This window comes from Acartia tonsa, chromosome 10, assembly GCF_053477335.1.
Source record: "Acartia tonsa isolate MP-2025a chromosome 10, ASM5347733v1, whole genome shotgun sequence".
NCBI classification, from domain to species: domain Eukaryota; kingdom Metazoa; phylum Arthropoda; class Copepoda; order Calanoida; family Acartiidae; genus Acartia; species Acartia tonsa.
In genome coordinates, this window is record NC_137269.1 from 35,860,755 (window position 1) to 35,884,021 (window position 23,267).

Here is a 23,267-nt window from a genome sequence, read left to right on the forward strand (position 1 = left end):
GTATATGCAGACTAGATGCCCACTCAGCATCTTCTCTGTTAGTCTGCCTGTAGGCTTTTTGTTACAAAATATCAATAATTCAAGAGCATCGCTTATTAATGTTATAGTTATATTATCGGCCTTTTTTAACATAAAAATATGTCCTAACCCTTGTTTATAGCTAGCTAGAAATGAAACAACAAAACTAGAAATTTGTTACTAATACTTCTTGGGAGAATAATTACTCTACAAGTGTTTACAGTCCGTTTTTCTAAATATATTTTTGTTTTTGCATGTTTTTGTTTTTTGTTTTTCTTAAACTTTGTTTATGTATGTGTGAGGATATCACAAAGTTGAATTATGAAGTTTTTTTTCATGTAAGATTTAATTTACCCAAAACTTTTAGGAAAAGTCCAGATTTAATTATCTGCTATTGTCCTCTAAATTCCAAGGTAATTAACTTACTAGCGGTTGTAAGATTATATAACCGAAATAAAAGGGAGATTTAACCATATCGGTCAGACCTTCTGTTTTGGTAAATAATGTTTTATTTCAGAAAGCTTCGCTGCTATCGCAAATATTCGTCCCCTTTTTTGTTGAAGTTATTCTCGCTAATGGAAAACTTTGTGTAAGTTTTTGCGAGTATTTTTATATATCAAACTAATTTACAAACAGAAACAGATACGGCTGAAAATACAGGGATTCAGGCATATCTTAATGCAAGATTAATAGATATTTATAAAAAAACATTTTATTCATTTAGTTCCTTAAATCATTTACATAAATATATATTACTTAAAGTAGAATGATGTCTGTTTGTCCCTTATGGTTTATTACTACGCAAAATTCTGCTTTTCAGGAAATATACCATGTCATATAGTATAATTGTAAAATTTAAACTATTTATTTTAAGAGGGGGGGGGGGGGGCAAAATTAAATAGAGTAATAACGGAGGTGTCTTTCAAAAGTTGTAAAATATACTTGGCACGATTACCCATGGAGGAAGAAGGCATTGGACTGCAAATTATATATATATCCGCGGAAAGCTGTATATAATACGATTAAAGAAATAACTATTATTAAATCTTAATTTGCTAATAAAACTTTTCAACCAATAATTTTGATCTACATAAGTTGACATAATATCAGTACTACCCTTATCCCAAGCTCCTCTGCGGAGAGCGTCATTCATTACGGTGACTTAATTTGGGACACCTGCCATACTCGGCAAGGGTGAGGTAATAATGAGTAGCTCTCATGAGATAGCGGGTCAAGTCATAATGTTCTTGAACGTGGAGCTTGATAGCCCTAGTGGCTATACAAAAGTGTCTCAGCCTACGCCATGACTACTTAGGTCCAAACCCTAAGAGACTATGGCTAATCAATCAATCAATCTACATAAGTTATTCTATGTAACATGTACTGCAATTACATGATCGCCAGTTATTAATTTTTTTTGTATATCCCTGAATCCGTGACTTAAACCAAAAAACTAGCAAAAATTTCTTTTAACACAAAACAAGCACAATTATGTCCATTAGTAGTAAAGCAATAAACAAGATAAAAATATTTGTTTAAAATAATTGTTTCAGCGAGCACAGAAGCCTTAAACTCCCTTATTTTTTTTAACAGATAAATTGGATAATAAATCATTATTGATCTGAATCCATCAATAAAATATTAACCAGGTTAACTCTTTAAGCTTAACTAGAAATTAACCAAAGATTACATGCCACTTAGCATTTACGGGTAACTCTTTGAAATCAAGTGGATAGTATTTAGATATAAATATAACCCATTTGATAATCAACACTTTTTTTGCAGGACATTTGTCTGAAAATCCTCACTGGGCTTGGTAACGAATTGCACCTGCTTAGAATTTAGGGCATTAACGATAAGCTTACTTTTAAAATAAGTTGATAAACACATCAACAGTGAGTATCATTTCAATGTCTTTAGTATGACTGGGAGTGGTTAAGGCAAAAATAAGCTTTAAACATTAACTTAACCGTTAAAAAAAAACTTACCAACAGGTAGACTTACAAATGGATAATTAAATACTTTGTAAGTGTACTAGTTGCTTCACCCCTAGCCTTTATGGGTGGGTGGGGCAGGTCGGTAGATTAGCCTTAAACCACCAAACAAAATTCATAGACTTTTCAGCTTCAGACAAAATACTTTATATGATAGTATACCTCTTTCTTTGTCTTTATTTTTATAATAGTTTAGTGTTACTTAGTTATTTTTTAGTTCTAGTCTTTTTTTTAAAAGCGAAGCTTTTCTATAATTAGGGTCGGTCCGTACGTCCGTCCGTACGTCCGTCCGTCCGAGATAGCTTTTATTCGTTAATTTAGGCATGTTAGAATTGTTCTATCGATTTCAAACTTTGCATGATGATTCCTGTAGTAGTTAGGTACGATTTAGAAAGCGTATCAACTCTATAATTATTACCAGAATGTCCGTACGTCCATTTTAAACATGTTGATTTTTCTAATTTTTTAACAGCTAATTTTTATCTGATCTAATTATCCGTTTGATCTGATTTTTGGTATATTAATTCCTGGGACAACAAAGAACAATATTTTAAGCTAAGCAACTCTATAATCAAATCCTAAAAATGCAAGTATGTCCATAAACTCAATAAACATTATCCTGTATCAAGAAGTTTTTCAACAAATTTACTTACAATTTTGCTTCGACTCTTATACTTTTATATTCTGATAATTCAGTTTAGACACTATACAAGTGTTAATGTCCGTTTGTCCTACCGTTTCAGTGCTTCGCTTTTATGGATGTTGTCATCCTTGTTCAATCCTTATCTTCAGGTAAAAATATTTTTTTTTCTTGACATAGTTCCCTGGCTTAGCTAGTAGTACAACATTTTGTTAAAAACATAAATTTTATCCAAAATTTAATTTCTTTAAGTGTAGTAATATAAGAGATATAGGTATAGGTAGCTCGATTTTTATTGCTGTCTCATTTTTAAAAGCGAAGCTTTTCTATAATTAGGGTAGGTCCGTCCGTCCGTACGTCCGTACGTCCGTCCGTTTTCACGGATAGCTTTTTTCGTTAATTTAGACATGTTAGAATTGTCCTATCGATTTCAAATTTTGCATGGTAATTCCTTTAGTAGTTAGGTACGATTTAGAAAGCGTAGCAACTCTATAATCATTACCAAAATGTCCGTACGTCCATTTTAAACATGTTGATTTTTTTACTTTTTTATATATATTTTTTTCGTTAATTTAGGCATGTTAGAACTGTCCTATCGATTTCAAATTTTGCATGGTGATTCCTGTAATAGTTAGGTACGAGTTAGAAAGCGTAGCAACTCTATAATCATTATCAGAATGTCCGTACGTCCATTTTAAACATGTTGATTTTTTTACATTTTTAACAACAAATTTGTATGTGACCTAATTATCTGATTTTTGGTATACTGATTCCTGGGACAACAAAGTACAATATTATAAGCGAAGCAACTCTATAATCAAGTCCTAAAAATGTAAGTATGTCCATAATCATTATCCTGTATCAAGCAGTTTTTCAACAAATTTACTTACAATTTTGCTTTGACTCTTATACATTCGCATTCTGATTATTCAGTTCTGACATTAAACAAGTGTTAATGTACGTTTGTCCTACCGTTTCAGAGCTTCGCTTTTATGGATGTTGTCATCCTTGTTGTGTTAAAAACTAAAATGCTTTATTTTAGTGACTTTTTTTTATACACATGTTAGAATATAAGGTTTAATATAACCATCTAGATAGCCACTGGTTGCCAGCAAACCATGATGAATTATACCAGGTATTACGAAAAATAGTTTTTAATTTAACTAAAATTGACAAAATAATAAACTAACCCATAATAATAAATCTATATAAACAGGATCTGTATGTGTGTTTGAATGTCTGTAACAAAGGATCTCGCTATTTGCTAATATGATATGGATTTCCGTTCCAGTGAAGCTTTACATAGATTCTAAATGGGTTTATAACTATTTAGGGGGAGTATAACACCACCCTTCCAAGAGAAATCGTCCCTAGAAAAAATATATCTTCTAATTTTTTTTATTTACCTATCCCTACAGTTTTAGTAAAATGTATAAAGTTGTGTTGGAAAATAAAATTGAGCTCTTGAGGAATCTTAAAAATAAAATACATCTAGTCCGAGTAAAAATAGATAGACAGATAAATAGATATTTCTTTACTGAGAAATAGTATCATACATTTTTTTATGAATAAGCAAATTCTTTTTTTCTGTTCTCACTAACCAATGAACTTATGCAGTTTTAAATTTGAAAAGAGATACTCGAATAGTTTTAGACTATTGTACTGTCTCCCCCCCCCCCCTTTGCTCTTCGTTTACAGAACCCCTGGATGCAAGGAACCCCCACTAGCGTATCCTATTATATGTAGTAGTATTTTGTCCGTAGCTTAGGATTCTATTAGTTCCGGGTATGGTTTTATGCCCTATTTGCTACCCTTCCCTACCCCAATAGATTAAGAGCCCCTAGATGCTAGTGTATCACGTGTTTTCTTATCAAACATCAACGTATTTTTAGATGTTTAAACACGAAAAGACGTCATTGTGACTCATAGAGGAGATTTGCTGAAAAATATTTTTTTTTTTCGAGAGGATAAAAGACTTGAAAGTAAAGGACCCACGTTACTCTTATGTTCACATGTAAAAGGCACTTTAAAACATGCATCAAGGTAAATGTAAACGGGCAGGTAATTTGCAGGTCTGGCATTCTTAACAACCCTGATTTCAAATTGATCATTGTTTACTAGATGTTTGGGGCTCCGCATTCGAAGAGAAGTTGGAAGTAGTAAACTAGCCAAAAACCATCCCAAGACTAAAATCAATAGTAGATTTGCAACATTTTAAAATCCGCCAATATAGGTATCTAGAATATGATTATCATATTTTTAAAAAACATGTGAAGGATTTTCTCGCCCTCTCCAAGATAGACGGCTGAAATGTTGTGAAGATTCCCTATACGTCCGTTGGTCTGTCAGTCATGCCATAAACAAATAAATATAAAAAACAAATATGTAAGGTTCTGTGATTTTTTCTTGGTTTACTAGCGGCTACGCCCCTAGCCTCTAGGGGCTTTGCCCCAGGAGGTGATAAAAAAAATTAAGGCGAAAATCGTAAAGGACCATGGAAATCTCCTTCAAAAAAAAGGACCAAGGAAATCTTCTACAAAAAAAAGGACCAAGGAAATCTTCAACAAAAAAAAATTGGGGTGGGATATTTTGGTTTTTGGGGGGTTGGGGGTGTCCCAACCCCCCAAGAAAATAGCTTAAAACCACCACAGTACCAATAGGTAGATACCCTGAAGAGTAGAATCCGATCGGTTCAGTGGTTACCGAGATCTTAAGGGACAGACAGACAGACGGACAGACAGACGGACAGACGGACAGACAGACATCGTTCTACTTTGTATTATAGATGTCACACGGAACATCAGCTCTTTGAATCACTTTGTCCGTATTTTCAACCATGATTTTTGGTGCTTTGCTACGTATGGATGTTGTCATACTTGATTTATATCATAGGTACGATCTGTACATTTCAATTTAAACACTTCGCGTAGGATAATAAGGATTTAGTGCAGATCACGGTAAAAAAATTTTGGTAACGATTTTCTGCTTACGGCCAAACGGTGAGACGTATAGAATATGCTCGCAAAAGGCCATAAAATAATCTGGAATAGTCATTACTCAATTATGCATATAAATGCGCGAAAATGACTTGTTATGAAGGTTAAGTCGTTTGACAGCTTGCAGCCATTAACGTTCATTGATCTTAAACCCTGATGCAAAAGAGCTTACATAACCTCTTAGTTCTTTATAACATTTTATTTAACATTGAAAAATTCTAAAATGATGTAAATATAAAGATCTTACAAAAAACAATTATGTTCATAGGCAGCGTATCTTAATTAATTCTACAATATTTCAATTATTATAGAGCCACAATTGGTTAAAATCGAATTTAGACCTCTAACTTTTTTTCAAAAATATTTGTATTTTATGCTAATAGAAGGGTAGGTAAGGGTTACAGAAGTTCCACAGGGATAGTACCCCTTAGGGTGAGTGCCCTTCAAGGTTGGAGCCCTAAAACAGGTTAGATTTTTTTTCTTTCATACTAAAATAAGCGATTGGGAGCGTTTTATTTGGCCAAGAAAGGTTTTTGAGTGTAAAACCCAAAATTTAAAAAGAAAAGGTTACCGTTAATGTACTTTTATTTACGGACTTTTGAAAAATGAGCACAGTAAAAGTGTCTGACTGATTATGACGTAAAAAATAGCCAATGAGAGGCCACTAAAAATTTTACCATTGGTCAATAGTGGCCTCTCATTGGCTAATTTTTTTTTACGTCATAATCAGTCAGACACTTTTACTGTGTTCTTGAAAAATTGTACTCTAGTTATTGAGTAGCTGCGCTACTAATAAAGATACCATAAAGATTTAAATTCTAATAAAGAGAAGATGATGAAATTAGAATAAAGGAAAAAAGATATTAATGCAATTTTGAGCAAAGTTAAGTAAGTTTTGAGCAAGGGCTGTGATTTATTAATACATTTGAATTTAAATTATTAAAAAGTTGGTATTTTTTACAGGGTAAATTTGTGTTTTACTTTTACGATAAAAGTATGTGGAAGTAAGTATGAAGACAGATATAATTTGTTAATTGAAATAAATCCCAGATTCCAGAATCATATTCCTAGTCCCTTTTAAAATCCCAGAATTACAATGATCCCATACATATAATTATTAATAATGAACAAGTTTGCTTGTACCTGCTGCTTATATGTTGCGTAAAATCGTTCACAATAACTTAATTATAGGAATGGGAGGGTAGGCGAAAACACCCGCCTTTACATTATTTCTTCTTATATCCTCTGTATTACAGAAATGCAGGGATAAGGGATAGGAAACCTGGCCATTAATTAGGTCCTGGCCTAGATTCTAAAGGGATATTGCAACTATTACAAATTCCTATCAAACTTGCGGACGCTCCCAAGTAGCTATCGCTCTAAACCAATAAGAATCGGCCTGTTTTTAACAACCAATCACCAATTGGCGGTAATTTTAGAAGCAGACAATTCTAGAAAAAATAATGATTTCGTCTGCTACTAAAAAATAAATATAAATGGTGTTAGATCACATTAGCTTAATTATTAAATCTGCTTAGAGTTAAACATTAAAAAAGGGCCATATAGAAAAAACAAAAATAACGGGATTATTTTTTGGAAAGAAGGTAGCTACGAATTTTCATTTGGTAGTTTATAAATTAGATTTTGTATTTTAAGTTTTAAAAATTTAATACGGAATTGATACAACACCTTAACCCTAATATATGTACAATACAACACAGTACAAATATATCACTAAATAATAGTATCCAAAGAACTTGATAGAATGTTACCCAAGTGCATATTAATTTATTTATTTTAAATTTTAATTAGCAATGAAATTTTCAAATAAAATTTTTACTCATTAATAAAAATGCAAATAATACAAACTAAAATCTGTCTGAGGGAAACCCAACGATAGCTTTCTGACAGTTCAAATTAACAAAGTAAAAGATAAAAAAATTTTGGGAGAGAAAAAACTTCATTTTAACAAAGGCCATTAATATATAGGTTTATAAAAAGTTATGTTTTTTTACTTTAAACTAGCTACCTGAATTTGATTCTATACTTTATCTACACACACACACAGCTTTTTCATTAGCATTTTATACCTACCACTGCGTCATCCCAAAACTGGTTTAATAGAAATAGGCCTGAAATAATATTTTCCTACGTTTCCCATCCCTTATCCCTGCAGAAATGTGGTTGCGGATTATAATAATCCTGGCGGTCATAGAATGGCTCGAAATTAAACGTAAAAAGACATACATACATAAAGAGTAGGATTGGTACTTAAAATAAAAAAGATTACCTAGAATAATTCCCAGAACTAAGACTCGCTTCTACGATTCTTTGCCTAGACAAATAGATAATATATAGATAGATAGATAATGGATAAATAAATAGATATTTTAGTACCAACTTTCGAGCATTTAAATACTAATAATTTATTTTGCATTTCAAATTATTTCGTGTACAGATGTGTACAATCCTCAGATGCTTAATTGTAATAAATTTTAAAGATATTTAGTAAGATATAAAATTAGATAGATAGATAGTTAGTTAGATAGATAGATATATAAATACAAAGATAGATAAATAAATAGATAGATAGATATATAAATACCTAGATAGAAAGATAGAACGGCTGGCCTAGTGAAAATTAGATTATATTCTCATTAATAAAAGTCCACACTTCAAAAGCAATCTTAAAACAGAACTTTCTTCTTTCAGGGTTCTCTCACACTCTTTCTTTCTTCCTCTTTCTCTCTATCAATCTATCTATACCTTTTTTTATCTCTCTTTCTTCTACTTTACTTTTTCCCTCATGTCATTTTTGTTTTATTTTAGGATCTAGTTCTCTTTGGAGAGTGGTAGTACTCTTCCCCTAAATAGTTATAAACCTTCCTAGAACCTATACGCAGCTACATTGTAAAGGAGAAACATATTGGTTCAGCAGTTAGTAGGATCTTTTGGTACAAACAAAACAGAGATACACAGACAGAAAATTTACAGCGTCCTGTTATTTTAGATAAGGATGATTTTGAATGATATGAATACAGTTAAATATGTTTAATTTTGGGAATAACATCCTTCTACAGTAGGTCAAGATTATAAATATATTTTTATTTTAATTGAATAAGTTTTTTGTAAACACATGAGTTTCATCTAAAACGAAATTCTTCACCCAAGCATCTTAGAAGAAAATCGTAGAAAAGGACAAAAATTTATATAAAAGTAACAGAATGTCTGTCTCTTTGTAAAAAAGAATCTTACAAACCGGTATGATTCTCCTCAACAATGTAGTTTCTGAATATCTTCTGGGAATGCTTTTTCGGGAGGTCACGAATTCTCTCCCAAGAGAAATCACCCCTAGAAAAAAATGGCTCCCCTCCAATTTTGATTACTTTTCTTAAAACTGCGCAACTTAAAAAAATATTTGTCTGTTTTAGTTTTTTTTTTGGTTCTTGGCAATACATTTCTATACTCGTGCAACTTGGGAAAAAAACTAAGTCAATTTTCTCGAGTTTTCAATTAATTTCAACCAAATTAAGAATATCTGCCTCTCATTCTCTCTCCCTTTCTTTCTTCTGAGAAGTGTAACTAATATATAATTGGAATTGTTTGTACGTTAGTCCTTTACTACCTAAGACAATTTAAAGTAATATATAGACTTATTGTTTGAAATTACCAGTTAGAGCCTAAACTTATCAATGAACAAGTCTTCAGCCCAAAACTACTACTTTACAATACAATTCACATAGCAGATTAGGTTAGGTTAGATAATATCGGGTACAAGAAAGCCCCGCGGGGGTTAAGTGTATAGAAACAAAATTACCACCCTGCCTTATTTTCAATTTCATTAAACATACGGGGGGGGGGGATTCATCGCTCGCTAGGTACTTTGAGATAAAGAATAAGTTATTATCGCCGTAACTAACTATGACCAATGCACAGACAAACGTGCAATTAGACTCACCCTTTTTTTGTAGAGTAACTGCGAGAAACAAAAAAGTCAGTTGCATATGGTATAATATCTTTTTAAATCTAGGACAAAATCTAAATTAATTCTCAAAAGATAAATTGGAATTTTAACAAAGACAGCAAAGTCCAAAGGTAGGTGAGGTTGCAAAGGATATTCAATGCATACCCCGGGGATCTGATTCTGTAGGAATAATCTATAGGTTTAAATTATTGGTTGAAAACTTTGCACACTAAAATTTTTTTAGCAAGTAAATACAACTCAATAGAAATACTCAAAGCTTTCGACCCAACAAATTAGATATTGTGGTTATAAAACATTGGGTACCAGGGTAATTTATAGTCCATTGTCTTCTCCCTCCCTAATGTAACCCAATTTGCCGTAATTATCAGTAAATCACAAAATGTGACAGTTTGTGTCGGGGGCGGGTTGACCAACACTAATTTAAAAAAAAAAGCTTTATGTTGACAAAGTATTAATAAAAGGTTTCATAGAATTAAACGATAAGGTACACAATAATTCAGCAATATGACTCCATTAGATGATAAGTTATTTTTTTCTTTCTCTTTTTCTTTTTTCTAGCTTACTAACCCCCCCCCCCCCCTCCCTACTCTACCCCCTACTCTAAATTCTAATATTTGAATATCTTGAACAGTTATTCTTGCAAACAGCAAAAAATTTGCTTTGTCTTGTATTAGAGTAGCTATTAAACTGAATTTTCTTCCATAACAAATAACTTTTTCTTGTCAGATTTTTAAAAGCAAAAACAAATTTGTTTAATTTTTCAAAATTTATATAAAGGAAACAACTTTTTCAAAATTCAGTAAATTAATCATAGCAAAAATAAATCAATATAGCTGCTTTAGACATTTCCTTTTTGAAAGATCCTCTATTATTATCTGCTCTTTTAACCCTTACAGATCGGGCCCCAATTCCCACCTTAATAGATCGGGGGGGGGGGGGGGGGGGGTCATATTGCCGTCCCCTCCTCTATCTCGGCTTCTGTTACAGTTAGAGACATAAAATTTTTTTCTGGTGGTTCATGTGTATTTTTAGAGAAAATTACTTTTTCTAGTCATAGCGGTCAGACCGCTCCTTAGCCACTTTACTAAACTTTAAAAGTCATGAAGTCACAACTAGAGGGCCCCCCCCCCCCCCCGATCTGTAAGGGTTAAGTTCGGTGCTCCTATTTAACGCATTGTTTCTATGTTTCTGTTTTTATTGGCTTAATTATTAGAACAATCATCTTAAATACTTCAACTGAAATCTATACCAAAGAAAATATACGGGTCTTCCCTTTTTTCCCACCACAAAACCCATCACCCCTATTTTATTAAAACCCTCTGAAATTTTGTTCTGTTTGTCTCAAAACCCCTCTACCCAATCCCCCCACCCTCCATAGTTTAATATCTGAGAGTGACGGGTTGTTTACATAAATACATTGTCAACACAGAATAATATAATTTAGAATTATTTTCAGGCATTTTAAAGTGTATTATAAACAGGGAGAAGGAGAATATTGACTGTATATTACACGGGTACACAAAGATTTTGCATCACGTTATTTTATTCGCTCTTATTTATTTAGGGGTAGTTTAGATTACTATTATCGATTTCGTAAATTATCTTATAGTCTTATCCCTTAAGATTACTGATCCAGTGATCATAATGACCAATATGTCAATAAACTGCGATTGAAAACATTGAAAGTTAAAAAATCTTAAATATGATAAAGAAAAAATTAAATCAAGACAGATATTATATGAAACTATTGTACATTAAGTAATTTCTTTAATGTAATTATTAATAACTTAAATTTTAGGTGAATTCCTTCGAGTCGACAACTAGATGACAGTATCATTCCTCATTTTTAACTCAATACAACATGGTTTTATGCCATACACAACGTTTGACCCTGCGTGGCTATCCTAACATTTACTTAACCTAGCCTACCGCTACACTAAAAACCTATCAAATTCTCATGAAATAATAAAGTTAGATTTTCTATTTTTATTTTTTCTATGAATTTGAGTGGTAGTAGTAAAGAATAAGAAGATATCTTTAGAATAACAAGAGAAAATGTTAAAAAGTATAAATAAATATTCTATACAGTTTGAATTTGTCTGAAAAAAATGCATTTTACTATATTTTGTTTAATTTGAGAAAAATAATATCAAATGTTTTGTTAAAGTCAAGCTTACGTTAATTATATAAAGCCTTCAAATAATGATTTTGTTAAATTATGCACCTATCTTAGAAAACTGCTTCTAGCTTTGTATGCTGTTAAGTTACTGTATATTAAATTCTTTATGGCATACAACTCGCCTCTATAATGATTCTTTTAATTTTCAAAAGTTTGAGAATATTTAAATATCGTTTTGAATTATAAATAGCTTTCTGCGGATATAAAAATTTATAAATATAAAATTAAAACCTAAGGCAGGGCTAAAAAACTAGATATAATACGATACATGGTTTTTCAGTATGGTTGAGAACCAGTTCTAATCCACCAGAGATACTGGAAAAAAAATTCTAGAGGTGCCATATTCTTGTTGAGAAAGTAAAGCTAAAAAGAAAATATTGGATGTTTGTAATAATAAAAGTTATACACACATCTACATGAAATGTCCAGGGATAGGTCAATAAAAGAAAGATATGTTTCTAACCGTAGAATTGGGAAAATAACTGCAGTGAAACAAAATTTGTGGTATATTTGTGGTGGCGGCGCGCTGCAACCAACGAAACTACAGGGGAGAAGAAAAAACATATACGCTTCAATATGATACTAATACTAAATTTAAAATATAAAAAGTGAAAATTTTAGATTTTTTCTAGATTATTAAAGTAAAAAATGTTTTCTTACGAATCGTGTTTGTATGTATATGAGTGTGTAAATAAAAAGCTTCACTGTAAATGACAACTGATTATCTTTTGGTAAATACACGCATACTGTTACTTGTAAACAAGGTTGTTTCAAGTCTCACAGAAGGACGTACAGACATATCCTTTCTATAGAATAGCTTCGCTGCAAATACTCTGTATATGTATAAATTGTAAATAAAGATATTCACAAACTTGTGAAGTAAACCCCCATGGGATAAGAGAAAATTAAATTTTCAGTGTCGCAGATACTTTATAAGTAGTTCATAATGATAGATAACTTATAACCCAAATTATCACTTTTTTTTGGGGGGGGGGGTAATCTTTATATCATATAGGCAAGGACATCCTTCTTAATTTTATTTTTTTGGGGGGGAGGGGGTAAAAATTCCAAATTTTTTTTTTTTTTTTTTTGGGGGGGGGGTAACACCACATTAACCCCCCCCCCCCCAACCCCTTGAACATCAGTATAAATTTAAGCATAAAAAGTTTATGCAATTTAGCCTACTAGTAAAAGGTAATTATTTGGTAAACAGGCAGGTCTTTTTTGGATAGGTTTCACCGACCAATCTTTTCTATAATTGATGATTCCTGTAATAGTTTGGTACCATTTAAAAACGATATGATATTTGGAATTATGATCACTAGGACAACCAGGTACAATATTATATGAGTAGCATCTGCATAATCATGTCCTTAAAATATGATTTCGAGCAATTTGGTGTAAAAAGATACATATATTTACAACTTTGGTTAGACTTACATCCATGATAAATATGAGAGAGAGAGAGAGAGACTACCATTTATAAATGTCATCATGCTGAGTCGAGGATTTTATTGGTAGAATATTTGTAAAAACAAGCATAATATTGTACATAGGTAGTGCAAGAAAAACCTCATTTTTTATATAAAAGAATATGTTAATATTCAAAATAATTAGTATATTCCTTAGTATATAAAGTTCAATGGCAATTGGCAATGAAAAAAAAACTACTTTTTAACTTAAGAAGAGTATGTATTAAGTATATGTAGCATGCATTAATTTAACTGCTTTACAATAATGGATGGTCAGACGGATCTATATAAGCTTTAATAGGATAGCTGCGCTACAAGAAAAGCTAGTGTAAGCAATACAATAAATTGTATTCAGGAAGGAAGGGAGTATTATGTAAAAATGTTTTAGGTCAGCGAAGATAAAGAGATCTACAGGTAAATGAATGAATTAATGTACATCCCTAATAGTAATAAAATAATAATAAAGAAGATTCCATCTGTAGTTTAGAATTATTGATTGATAAGAATGGAACCAACCAAACTTATTTAATAAAATCACCCTATTTTATTTAGCCTGCAAATATGATATCGTAGTTAATATTGTAATTTACAGTCCAATGTCCACTCTTCCTTAACACCTCAAAGGGCAAAGTATTTGTCAGTTTTATATTCCTAAGTTAAATTATTTTCTGTAATACAAATACTATTATTTTTTCATAGCTGATCCTGGTCTAATATTCATACTAGAATCTCAAAATTTTTGCCAATTTCCTGTTTAGACGCCTTTCTGTCCTTTGGACTTTACCCTCCAATCCCTCCTAACTTCTTTGCGGTTCCATGGGATTAGATAATAGAGGCTAAATTGATAGAGGTCCCCAATGATTATTCACAATTATTCATTCTTAATATTCAATAATAATCCGTTAATCAAATAGACTTTCTATAATTTTTCTCATGATGTAATCTAGAGAACCACTCTTGATGAAATATTTGAAATTGAACAACAGTTCTAGAAAAAAATTCGGTACAAAGACTTAAAGACAGACGTACGTAAATCCGTTTGTATAAAGCAGCTTTGCTGTATAAGTTTCTGAAATATAAACTACAATATTGTACTCTAAAAATCACTTATTTTTGGATTACAAAATTCCCGTGGGAGTAGGACAATAGACTAACTTTTTAAAACTTTATTAGAAGCGAGGCTTTCTTACAATTCTGAAATAGTAAAGCTTGTATTATATACTATAACAAGAATGAAAACATTCAACAAAGCTAAACAAATGAGTCTGATTATACAGACAAACGAATATTACCTCGTTAATTACCTCATAGAGCCGGAGATGCTGTGCATGGCATTCAAACGCCATGGTCCAACAACCCAGGATTACCATGGGGAACCAAATGTCTCCTTTTCTGTCCGCACTCCCGAGGAATAAGGTTAAGTAACACTCATCAGACAAACCAACCCTTTGATTGTACGACCTTTGTCTGAGAAGTCCTGATTGTGCATGGTAATGAGTTGCGCCTGTTTTGGCCAAGGCATTCTCCATACTCTAACTATTAATGTCGCGCACCTGACAGCAGAAGTAGGAACCATTTTTAACATCTTTAGTTATGACGCGGTATTCAGCCGATATTCGAACCTATTACCTCCCCGACGACGAGCGAGTGCCACGGTCGCGGGTAAACGAACATTAAGAATTAAAAAGTAAAATATATATCTAAACATTTTTTTAAAACTTTTTATTCTAAGCGCAGTAACTCTATAATTTTAATTGTCCCTGTACAAAAATTATGAAACATAATTTGCTTAGCTGAATAAACAGATTGTTTTATTTGTCCGTCTTATTACATTTTGATAAAGTAGAAAAAGTCCTTAATGTTTTGTTTTTTTAATTTCAGTATTAGGATTTGCTTTGGATATAGTCATCCTTATTTGAATTTATGATCTGAAAGCTTTTTGTGCTTTTCCTAAATGTTTGTTGTTACGCTCTACTTGATAAAACAATTTAATTTATTAAAAGCATGGCTCAGCATCCGCGAAAGAGCAGCTCTCAAGCCGCTAATTTTGACGATATTGAAACAATACTGAACTTGATAAAACAATTTAATTTATTAAAAGCATGGCTCAGCATCCGCGAAAGAGCAGCTCTCAAGCCGCTAATTTGGACGATATTAAAACAATACTGCACTTACTGTGCATTTTATTAGAAAAAAAACATATATGTAGTTAAATTCATAATCAAATCTACAAAACTTCGATTTTCACACTCCTTAAAGGTATGTTACGCACGGCTGGCGAATCCTGATTAAAAACACTATAACAGGGATACAGGGACAAAACTATGAGCAAAGAATAGTAAGCTTTTTATAGATTAAATTCGATGGTAGATATTGAGGCGAAAAAAGTTTTGGTATGGTGTTTGGTGACCCTGATTCAAACGATAGATGTTCAGTTTGTAATTCAGCCGCAAGCACAGCCTTAGAACTAAAAATTCAAATGTACCCATCTGCGTATTTCAAATCTATTTACGCAATAATTGTCCTCTCCCTCCCTGCAGTTTATTTTGCAAAATATCTAACTCAATTTTTCTTTTCATTGTCTTATTTTTATATTTTAATAGTGTATAGTTTAACTTTTTGTTTATGTACATATGTTAGATAGTTAGATAGATAGATATAAAATAGATAGATAGATATAAAATAGATAGATAGATAGAAAATAGATAGATAGATAGATAGAAAGATAGATAGATAGATAGATAGATAGATAGATAGATAGATAGATAGATAGATAGATAGATAGATAGATAGATAGATAGATAGATAGATAGATAGATAGATAGATAGATAGATAGATAGATAGATAGATAGATAGATAGATAGATAGATAGATAGATAGATAGATAGATAGATAGATAGATAGATAGATAGATAGATAGATAGATAGATAGATAGATAGATAGATAGATAGATAGATAGATAGATAGATAGATAGATAGATAGATAGATAGATAGATAGATAGATAGATAGATAGATAGATAGATAGATAGATAGATAGATAGATAGATAGATAGATAGATAGATAGATAGATAGATAGATAGATAGATAGATAGATAGATAGATAGATAGATAGATAGATAGATAGATAGATAGATAGATAGATAGATAGATAGGTCGATAGATAGATAGATAGGTCGATAGATAGAAATAAGTTACCTATGGCCAAGAACATTAAACTGAGGTAGAGACACATCCGGACTCATTTGAACACTTTTGTCTCCATCCTCCCATCTGAAATGTAAAAGACAATTAGGTCGACTGATATCATTGATTTTAAATACATTCCTACAGTGTATAGAATAGCAAACACAAATTCGTACATACTTTCACTCTGGGACTTTATTTTAGAGATCTTTCGATTTTAACGTTTTAAGTCGCTCAAAAATAATCTAACTTCATAAAAAGAGGGATTAGTAGTGGAGGAGTGGGAAAGAAAACCCCTAAAAAAGAGATGGATAATTCCTCATTTTTATGACGTCACATCCTGATTTTTTGCACGACTTTCTCCATTCACCTTTTAACATTTATTCTATGAAGCAACAATTAAAAAATCAAGATAAAAGATGTTAATAACTTGAAAAAGCTTTGTTTAAAAGACCAATAGACTAAAATGAACATACAACTTTTCTAACAATGATTTTATTGGAATATTTTAAATGATATTCTAATAACTTTAAAGTTTATTTGCTTCAAACACGGAAAATTAAATTATTAGAGAAAGTTTTTTTTAACAAATCAAAGTAACTTTTAAAAATATGTCAAACAAATGATAATAAAACTAAAACAACTGTAGAGCGAAGCAAAAAAGGACAACACAATTTGTTTTAGATTTATGGAGCAAAATTACTTTACTTTATATTTGTTTAAAATGGGATTGGATTGTTTTTAAAGTAAACGATTTAGATATGTTAAAATCGACTATCAATTTATAGGCAGTTATGGGTCCTAAATTAGGCAGTTAAAATGTAAATGTATATCATTTGATTTGACCCCAGTTCATTTTAATGTTTATGTAGTTTGTTAATTCAATACTTTATAACTTGACTGCATTAATGGGACACTCATAGAATTAAGCTTACCATACCCTATAATAATTAACTACAATTCAAACAATTACAATTTACTTATAAATGAAAATCTGAAAACACTAATTTAAATCCCAAATGATGAAATAGAATTACTCTTTCTAAAAATTAAACTTATTGCTAAAAAGTTTTGTTACTGCTAGTTGGAACCAACCAATCAAGATTTAAAAGTTGCTTAATTGATTTTAAATAGTGATGTTTCATTTTTGCCTCTTTCTCTCAATTCTACCAGGAAAATTGTACCAAACAGGTATTATCTATCAAGACATTTTAATTTTTTCACAGGGTAGTTTTTATCCATTCAAGATTCTCAAATTGCCGAAAATAATTTCTTCATTTTCGCCTCTGGATCATGAAACCCTATATTCAAAGGGTTAGATAACTGACAGAAAAAATGGACTAAAACCATCTACAAATAAATCAGTTCAATGGTTAGCTAAACTTATTATTTATACAAAACTAGCGGCTACGCCCCTAGAGGCCTCTAGTGGCACTTTGAATGCTTATTTTATCTCAAATATCTAATTAGAGAAATAATTGGTTTATGTTTCGTTGAAGTCTCTTTTTTGGAAGGGTATTTTTTTTCTAGGGGCGATTTCTCTTGGGAGGGTGGTGGTACCCTCCTCCAAAATAGTTATAAACCTTCTCGGGACCTATGAGAAGCTACCCTGTTAAGGAGAACCCGATCGGTTCAGCGGTTAGCGAGATCCTTTGGTACAAACACACAGACAAACAGACATCCTGTTACTTTAGTATAAGGATAAGGATATATAAAAATTTAATAAGATCAAGGGGGTTTTTCACCATAATCCCTTAGTAGCTAAATATAAGAATTTAAAAATGAGCTAAGAGTTTCTTTCTGTTGTAGATTAACATGCAACTTTGAGCTTAATATATTGTTTTATATATACACTAATACTAAGAATATGCTTGTTCAAAAATACAAACTTTTCATTGACAGAAAACAGCTAAGTACTACCTAAAACATTGTGAAGTTTCCAATTTAAGAGAATATTTGATTTACATAAATAAATCCTACTAGTCGCTGCAATTCATGTCCTTAATTAATCAAGAAGATTTGTGGGGTGGATGGGAGGCTGGTTGCAAATATACAAAAAAACTACACAAGAACTAAGTAAGGCTATTAAGAAAAGCATAATTATTTAGTTCAATTTTATTCAGACATCAAAATCTAAATTTTCACAGCAATAAAATATATAGTTTTTTGTTGTACACCTCCTAACGCATTGGAATGATGAAGCTTACATTACAAAGTTAAATTACGCTTACTATATCCATTTATAATGCACTGAAATAGTTGAAACATCAAGAAAACAAAAGAGATCTAGCTAGGACTCTTTATTACATTGTGGACGGATTTTTTTGATTTTGTTGACATTTATTGTGGTAAATCTTTACCATTAAAAAAACCCTCTTATTATCTTGGCTTTTTCTGGATAAGGTACTAAATTTTGGGAAAAGTTACAAAATTTTGACCTTGAAAGCATTACTTTATTTACTTCATATCTGTTATTCAGGAAATACCATCTAAATACCTTTATTGTCAATATAAATGCCAATAAAATAAATACCCAGAACTCTATCTTGTCTATAAGATAATACTCTAGTATGGGATTTCATAATCCTATTATGTAAAGTAGCAAGGTTTTTATTGGCTGTACCTTAAGATTTCGAGAAATATTAAACCGTATTATTTCTTGATTTCAGGGAAGCATTAACTAGACCCTAGGATAATATAAGGATATTTTTTTCTAGCCTTGAGACAGTTTTAGGCTGTTTTACTGCCCGCCCCTTTGCCTTGCTTATTCTATAAAAAAGGAGTCAGTTTTTTTTGTCTGCTGCTGAAGATCTTTGTAATTATTGGTATTAATAGATTTTACATTTTAGGGGAGCGTCAAAAATGTCCGTAGTTAGTTTTAGGCTATTATTCTGACCCCACCCCTCTCACCTTAACCGACCTCACCAACCTTCCGTAGAGGCTAGGGGTGTAGCAGCCAGTTTAAAATAAAATGTTAGTATAGAATATGACTGTTATCTATCTGCAATATGACAATACAATGAATAAATTTTACAGGGTAAAATCATTTCAACTAATAGTTATAGTAATACGCTGTTTTGGTTTCTGTTTGTCGAAAAATAACGGAATAGTGAATAGACCGTTTAGGTGTTCTTATTCAATTCTGTTTAACCTGAATTAAGCAATGCGTTTGAGTGTATGTCAAAACCTTCTCATAAGGACGTTAAAAATTGCTACTATGTCAGGCACAGTTGGGTGGTTCCTTTTAATTTAAATTATAAAAATAATAATTAGGTTATGAAAAGTAAGATCGTTAAAAACGATGAAATAATGTACATCCCAAATTATGAAAAGATAAAAATTATTAAGAGAAAGTTTGAAGTGTACCAAAGTGTTTATAAAACAATTTGAGCATTAGAAAAATTTAGATTCTAGTGTCACCCCCCTCCCTTTGTGTAATTAGTCCCTAATAAGTTTAACGTGTAAACCACCCATGGCAAATTTAAGAATTTTGGATTCAAAATATTTGTGCTAAGAAAAAATTCTCTGTTTTAAATGACAATTAAAATAGGAGGTAAAATGTAAAATTTCATTGGAAATTTGGTCACAAGGAAACAATAGCAAAAGAGCCAGAATTTCTACTGTGATGATTAGCATGCAAAGTGTATGAAACCCGACCTGAGACAATACTGCAATCATTTATTTTATAATCATGACCCTATAGGTACCATAACATAAATCTATCTTAGAGCTAACAATTTACATATCACACCATACTTAGCATTCAACAATTCATTATTAAAAAGTTTGAACAATATTTCCTTTTAAATCTATCCCAATGTTGTAAAGGATGTTTAATATAGACGTACATACATTTTAAGTCTAAACTATAGAGATGCATATCTCATTTTTTTTATACAAGACCTTTATTCGTCGTCGGGGACGCCCTTTCCATTTTATCTCAGCTCCTAAGAGAGCTAAGGTCATATTTGAGATAAAATCAACCTTATTCGACGTTCACTCAAAGCCCAAAAATAATGGACTTAAAAGTGTATTAAACTGTATATAAGACATTTGCGAATATATTGATACCATTAATTTGCCTCTTAGATAGAAAAAAGTATGTTTTTTTAATATTTTTCTCTTGCTACAAATCAAATTTCAAATTTGAGTCACCAAAAATGCTAAACTAATTTTTGCTCTAGAAGAATCAATTTTTGGAGTTAGAAAGTGCTTAATACCTCATTTTAATCGCCTGGCATTGCTTTATAATATACAGGTAATGACTTGGTTGTTTATAGAACAGCTGACTAAAAAATCAAGGTTTTGTGATAAACCTACTTTTGTTGTTGCTCCATAAATGATATTTTTTTCCCCAATTTTTTTGGCTGTAAAGAAGCTTTATATATTCATATAACATCCACCTAAATTTGACTTTTGATATTTTATTTATAACATCACCAGAGGGAATTGAATTTTGGAAAAAAAATATCAATTTATATTTTACACTGCTATGCATTGTTCTTGTTCTTGTTTCTAAAAAAAAATTATATTATAAAAAAGAGAATTATTTGACGCTTCTATAGGTATGTTTATCATTTTTCTAGTCTAAATATAACTATAATTACACCATTTTAAAGTTAGACATCTTAACATATTAACACAATTATTGAATCAGTCTGTACTATTAGGCTGGCAACCCTTAAAACAGCTGCATTTCATTATCCTATTTTATATAGTAATTATTTTATGTATAAACACACTTAATTTTTTAACTTTTTATTGATGGAATACATATGTTTCTTTATAAAAATAGATCATCAGTTCCAATTAAGATGTATAAAATAAGAGTTAAAAAAAATATATATATTGTCAATGCATTTTGAATCCTTTTAAAAGACTAAATAAGAAAGAAGTGTTAGAAAATTGTGCCCCCTGCGGGGTCTTTTACTGCTTATATCCTCTTAGGGTTGGGGGGGGAATTAGCATCTTTATAAAAAAGGGGGAGGTGTTTGAAGAGAATCTTTAAAGAGAAAAAAATAGGTCATATTTTATCATTTGCAGTTTTACAATTTAATACATATTATATAAAGCTTTTTTGTCTGTAGCTTAAGATTTTGGTAAAGTATAAGGCTATTTTACTAATTTCCTTACTCCTTTAATTACAGAGCTCCTAGATGTTTCGAGAGCAGCTGCTAGTAAATAAACAAAGTAAAATGATTCCTGAATAATTGATTTACAATTTTAAAAAGCAAAACATTTTTACAATTAGGATGTGAATATCCACGCCATGGTTAGCTCTTTTTGTTAATTCAGGCGTGTTAGAATTAATCTTAAATGTTGGAAGATGATTTTTGTAGCAGTAAGGTACTTAGCAACTTTATAATCATTACTTTATGTAAAGGGATGTCCCGGTGGGGGGGGGGGGGTTAGGTGGTTAAGGGTTATTGATTAATTTGGGGCAACCCCATAATTTTTAATCTTCCCCTCCCCCCCCCCCAAAAAAAAAAATATAAAAAGCTTTGACGTCCTTGCCTCTATTATATAAAGATTACCCCACAAAATGAACATGGGGATGCCCAAATTTAGATATTTCAATCCCCCCCCCCCCTTCCTCCCAAATCAAAAAGCTTGGACGTCCTTGATTAAGTAAGCTCATTTAAAACATACTGAAATCAATTTGTGTACAACAATTATCCTATTTAGTTTTTTAGTAGTGAAGCTACTCTATAATTCAAAATATTTGTCCATCCATTGTCTGTCCATTCATCTGTATGTCTGTTCATTGGTATGTCTGTCTGTCTGAGACAGAAAGGGGAAAACGATATTTTCTCGGCTTCTATAAAAGATAGAAGGCTGAAATTTTCATGGATTGAATATTCTCTCTCTCTATCAATACTCCATAATTTTCATCAAGTTTCATTAGGATTTGCCAAAAAACTGGGGTGGGCTATATCAATTCCTACATTTCAAGTTTTCATGATTTTCTGTACTCCTATTCAAGTTAGATTGTTGAAATTCAGGGATTGAATACTTTGATATTTTGCAGAATTTTATCAAGTTTTATTGAGATTTACTTATTGGGGTTCTACCTCAAACATAGGAGTCCCAAATGTCGGAGTGGACAAATGCAGGAGTCCCAAACATCGGAGTGGACAAACGCAAGAATGGGACAAACGTCATAGTGGACAAACATCAAGGTGGACAAACGTTGGAGTGGAAAACATTGGAGTGGACATTGCTTAAATAAAACCTAGGAGTGTCTACTATTTTAATAATATTACAATTTTGAAATTTTTTATACCCTTGTCTACAAAATAATGACTATGGCTGCAGTGCTCAGCCCCCTAGCCTATATCCTAACCTAACCTAACTAAGAAAAGTAACAGGACGAAGGTAGGGGGGGGGGGCTGTGTTTGTATAAAAAAAATTCAAAATTGAAAAAGTTTGGGACTCCTGTGTTTGTCCACTCCAATGTTTGTCCCAAAAATCCTGCGTTTGTCCACTCCAACGTTTGTCCAACTCCTGCGTTTGTTCCACTCTGACGTTTGGGACTCAAGCATTTGTCCCTCCAATGTTTTTCCACTCCTACATTTGGCATGGAACCGATTATTGGTTGGGGTGCTAGTTTGATTCCTAGATTTGTTTTAAGGATTTTCTTTACTCCTATTAAAAAAAATTTAAAAAGCTGGTTTTATACCCCCCATAATATATTATGGGGGGTGATTACCCCCATCCCTAAAAAAGATTACCCTTTTACAAGCACCTCCCCCTGGATACTCCTGCACTCCCCCTTGTAGTGACTAGGCCAACTTT

At 31.6% G+C, this 23,267-nt stretch overlaps 2 protein-coding genes across 15 annotated transcripts in view; one reads left to right on the forward strand and one right to left on the reverse strand.

Moving 5' to 3' along the window:
• LOC145330785 (gamma-aminobutyric acid receptor subunit beta-like) overlaps window positions 1-23,267 on the reverse strand; it is a 104,604-nt gene that overhangs the window by 45,105 nt on the left and 36,232 nt on the right. Inside the window, exons 3-4 of the mRNA XM_080175451.1 lie at window positions 16,485-16,559; window positions 7,939-7,983 (exon numbers count right to left, since the gene is read on the reverse strand). Of these exons, the coding sequence (XP_080031577.1) occupies window positions 7,939-7,983; window positions 16,485-16,559 (120 nt within the window). The remainder of the gene's footprint in view (window positions 1-7,938; window positions 7,984-16,484; window positions 16,560-23,267) is intronic.
• LOC145329995 (uncharacterized) overlaps window positions 1-23,267 on the forward strand; it is a 334,647-nt gene that overhangs the window by 22,234 nt on the left and 289,146 nt on the right. The window lies entirely within an intron of this gene.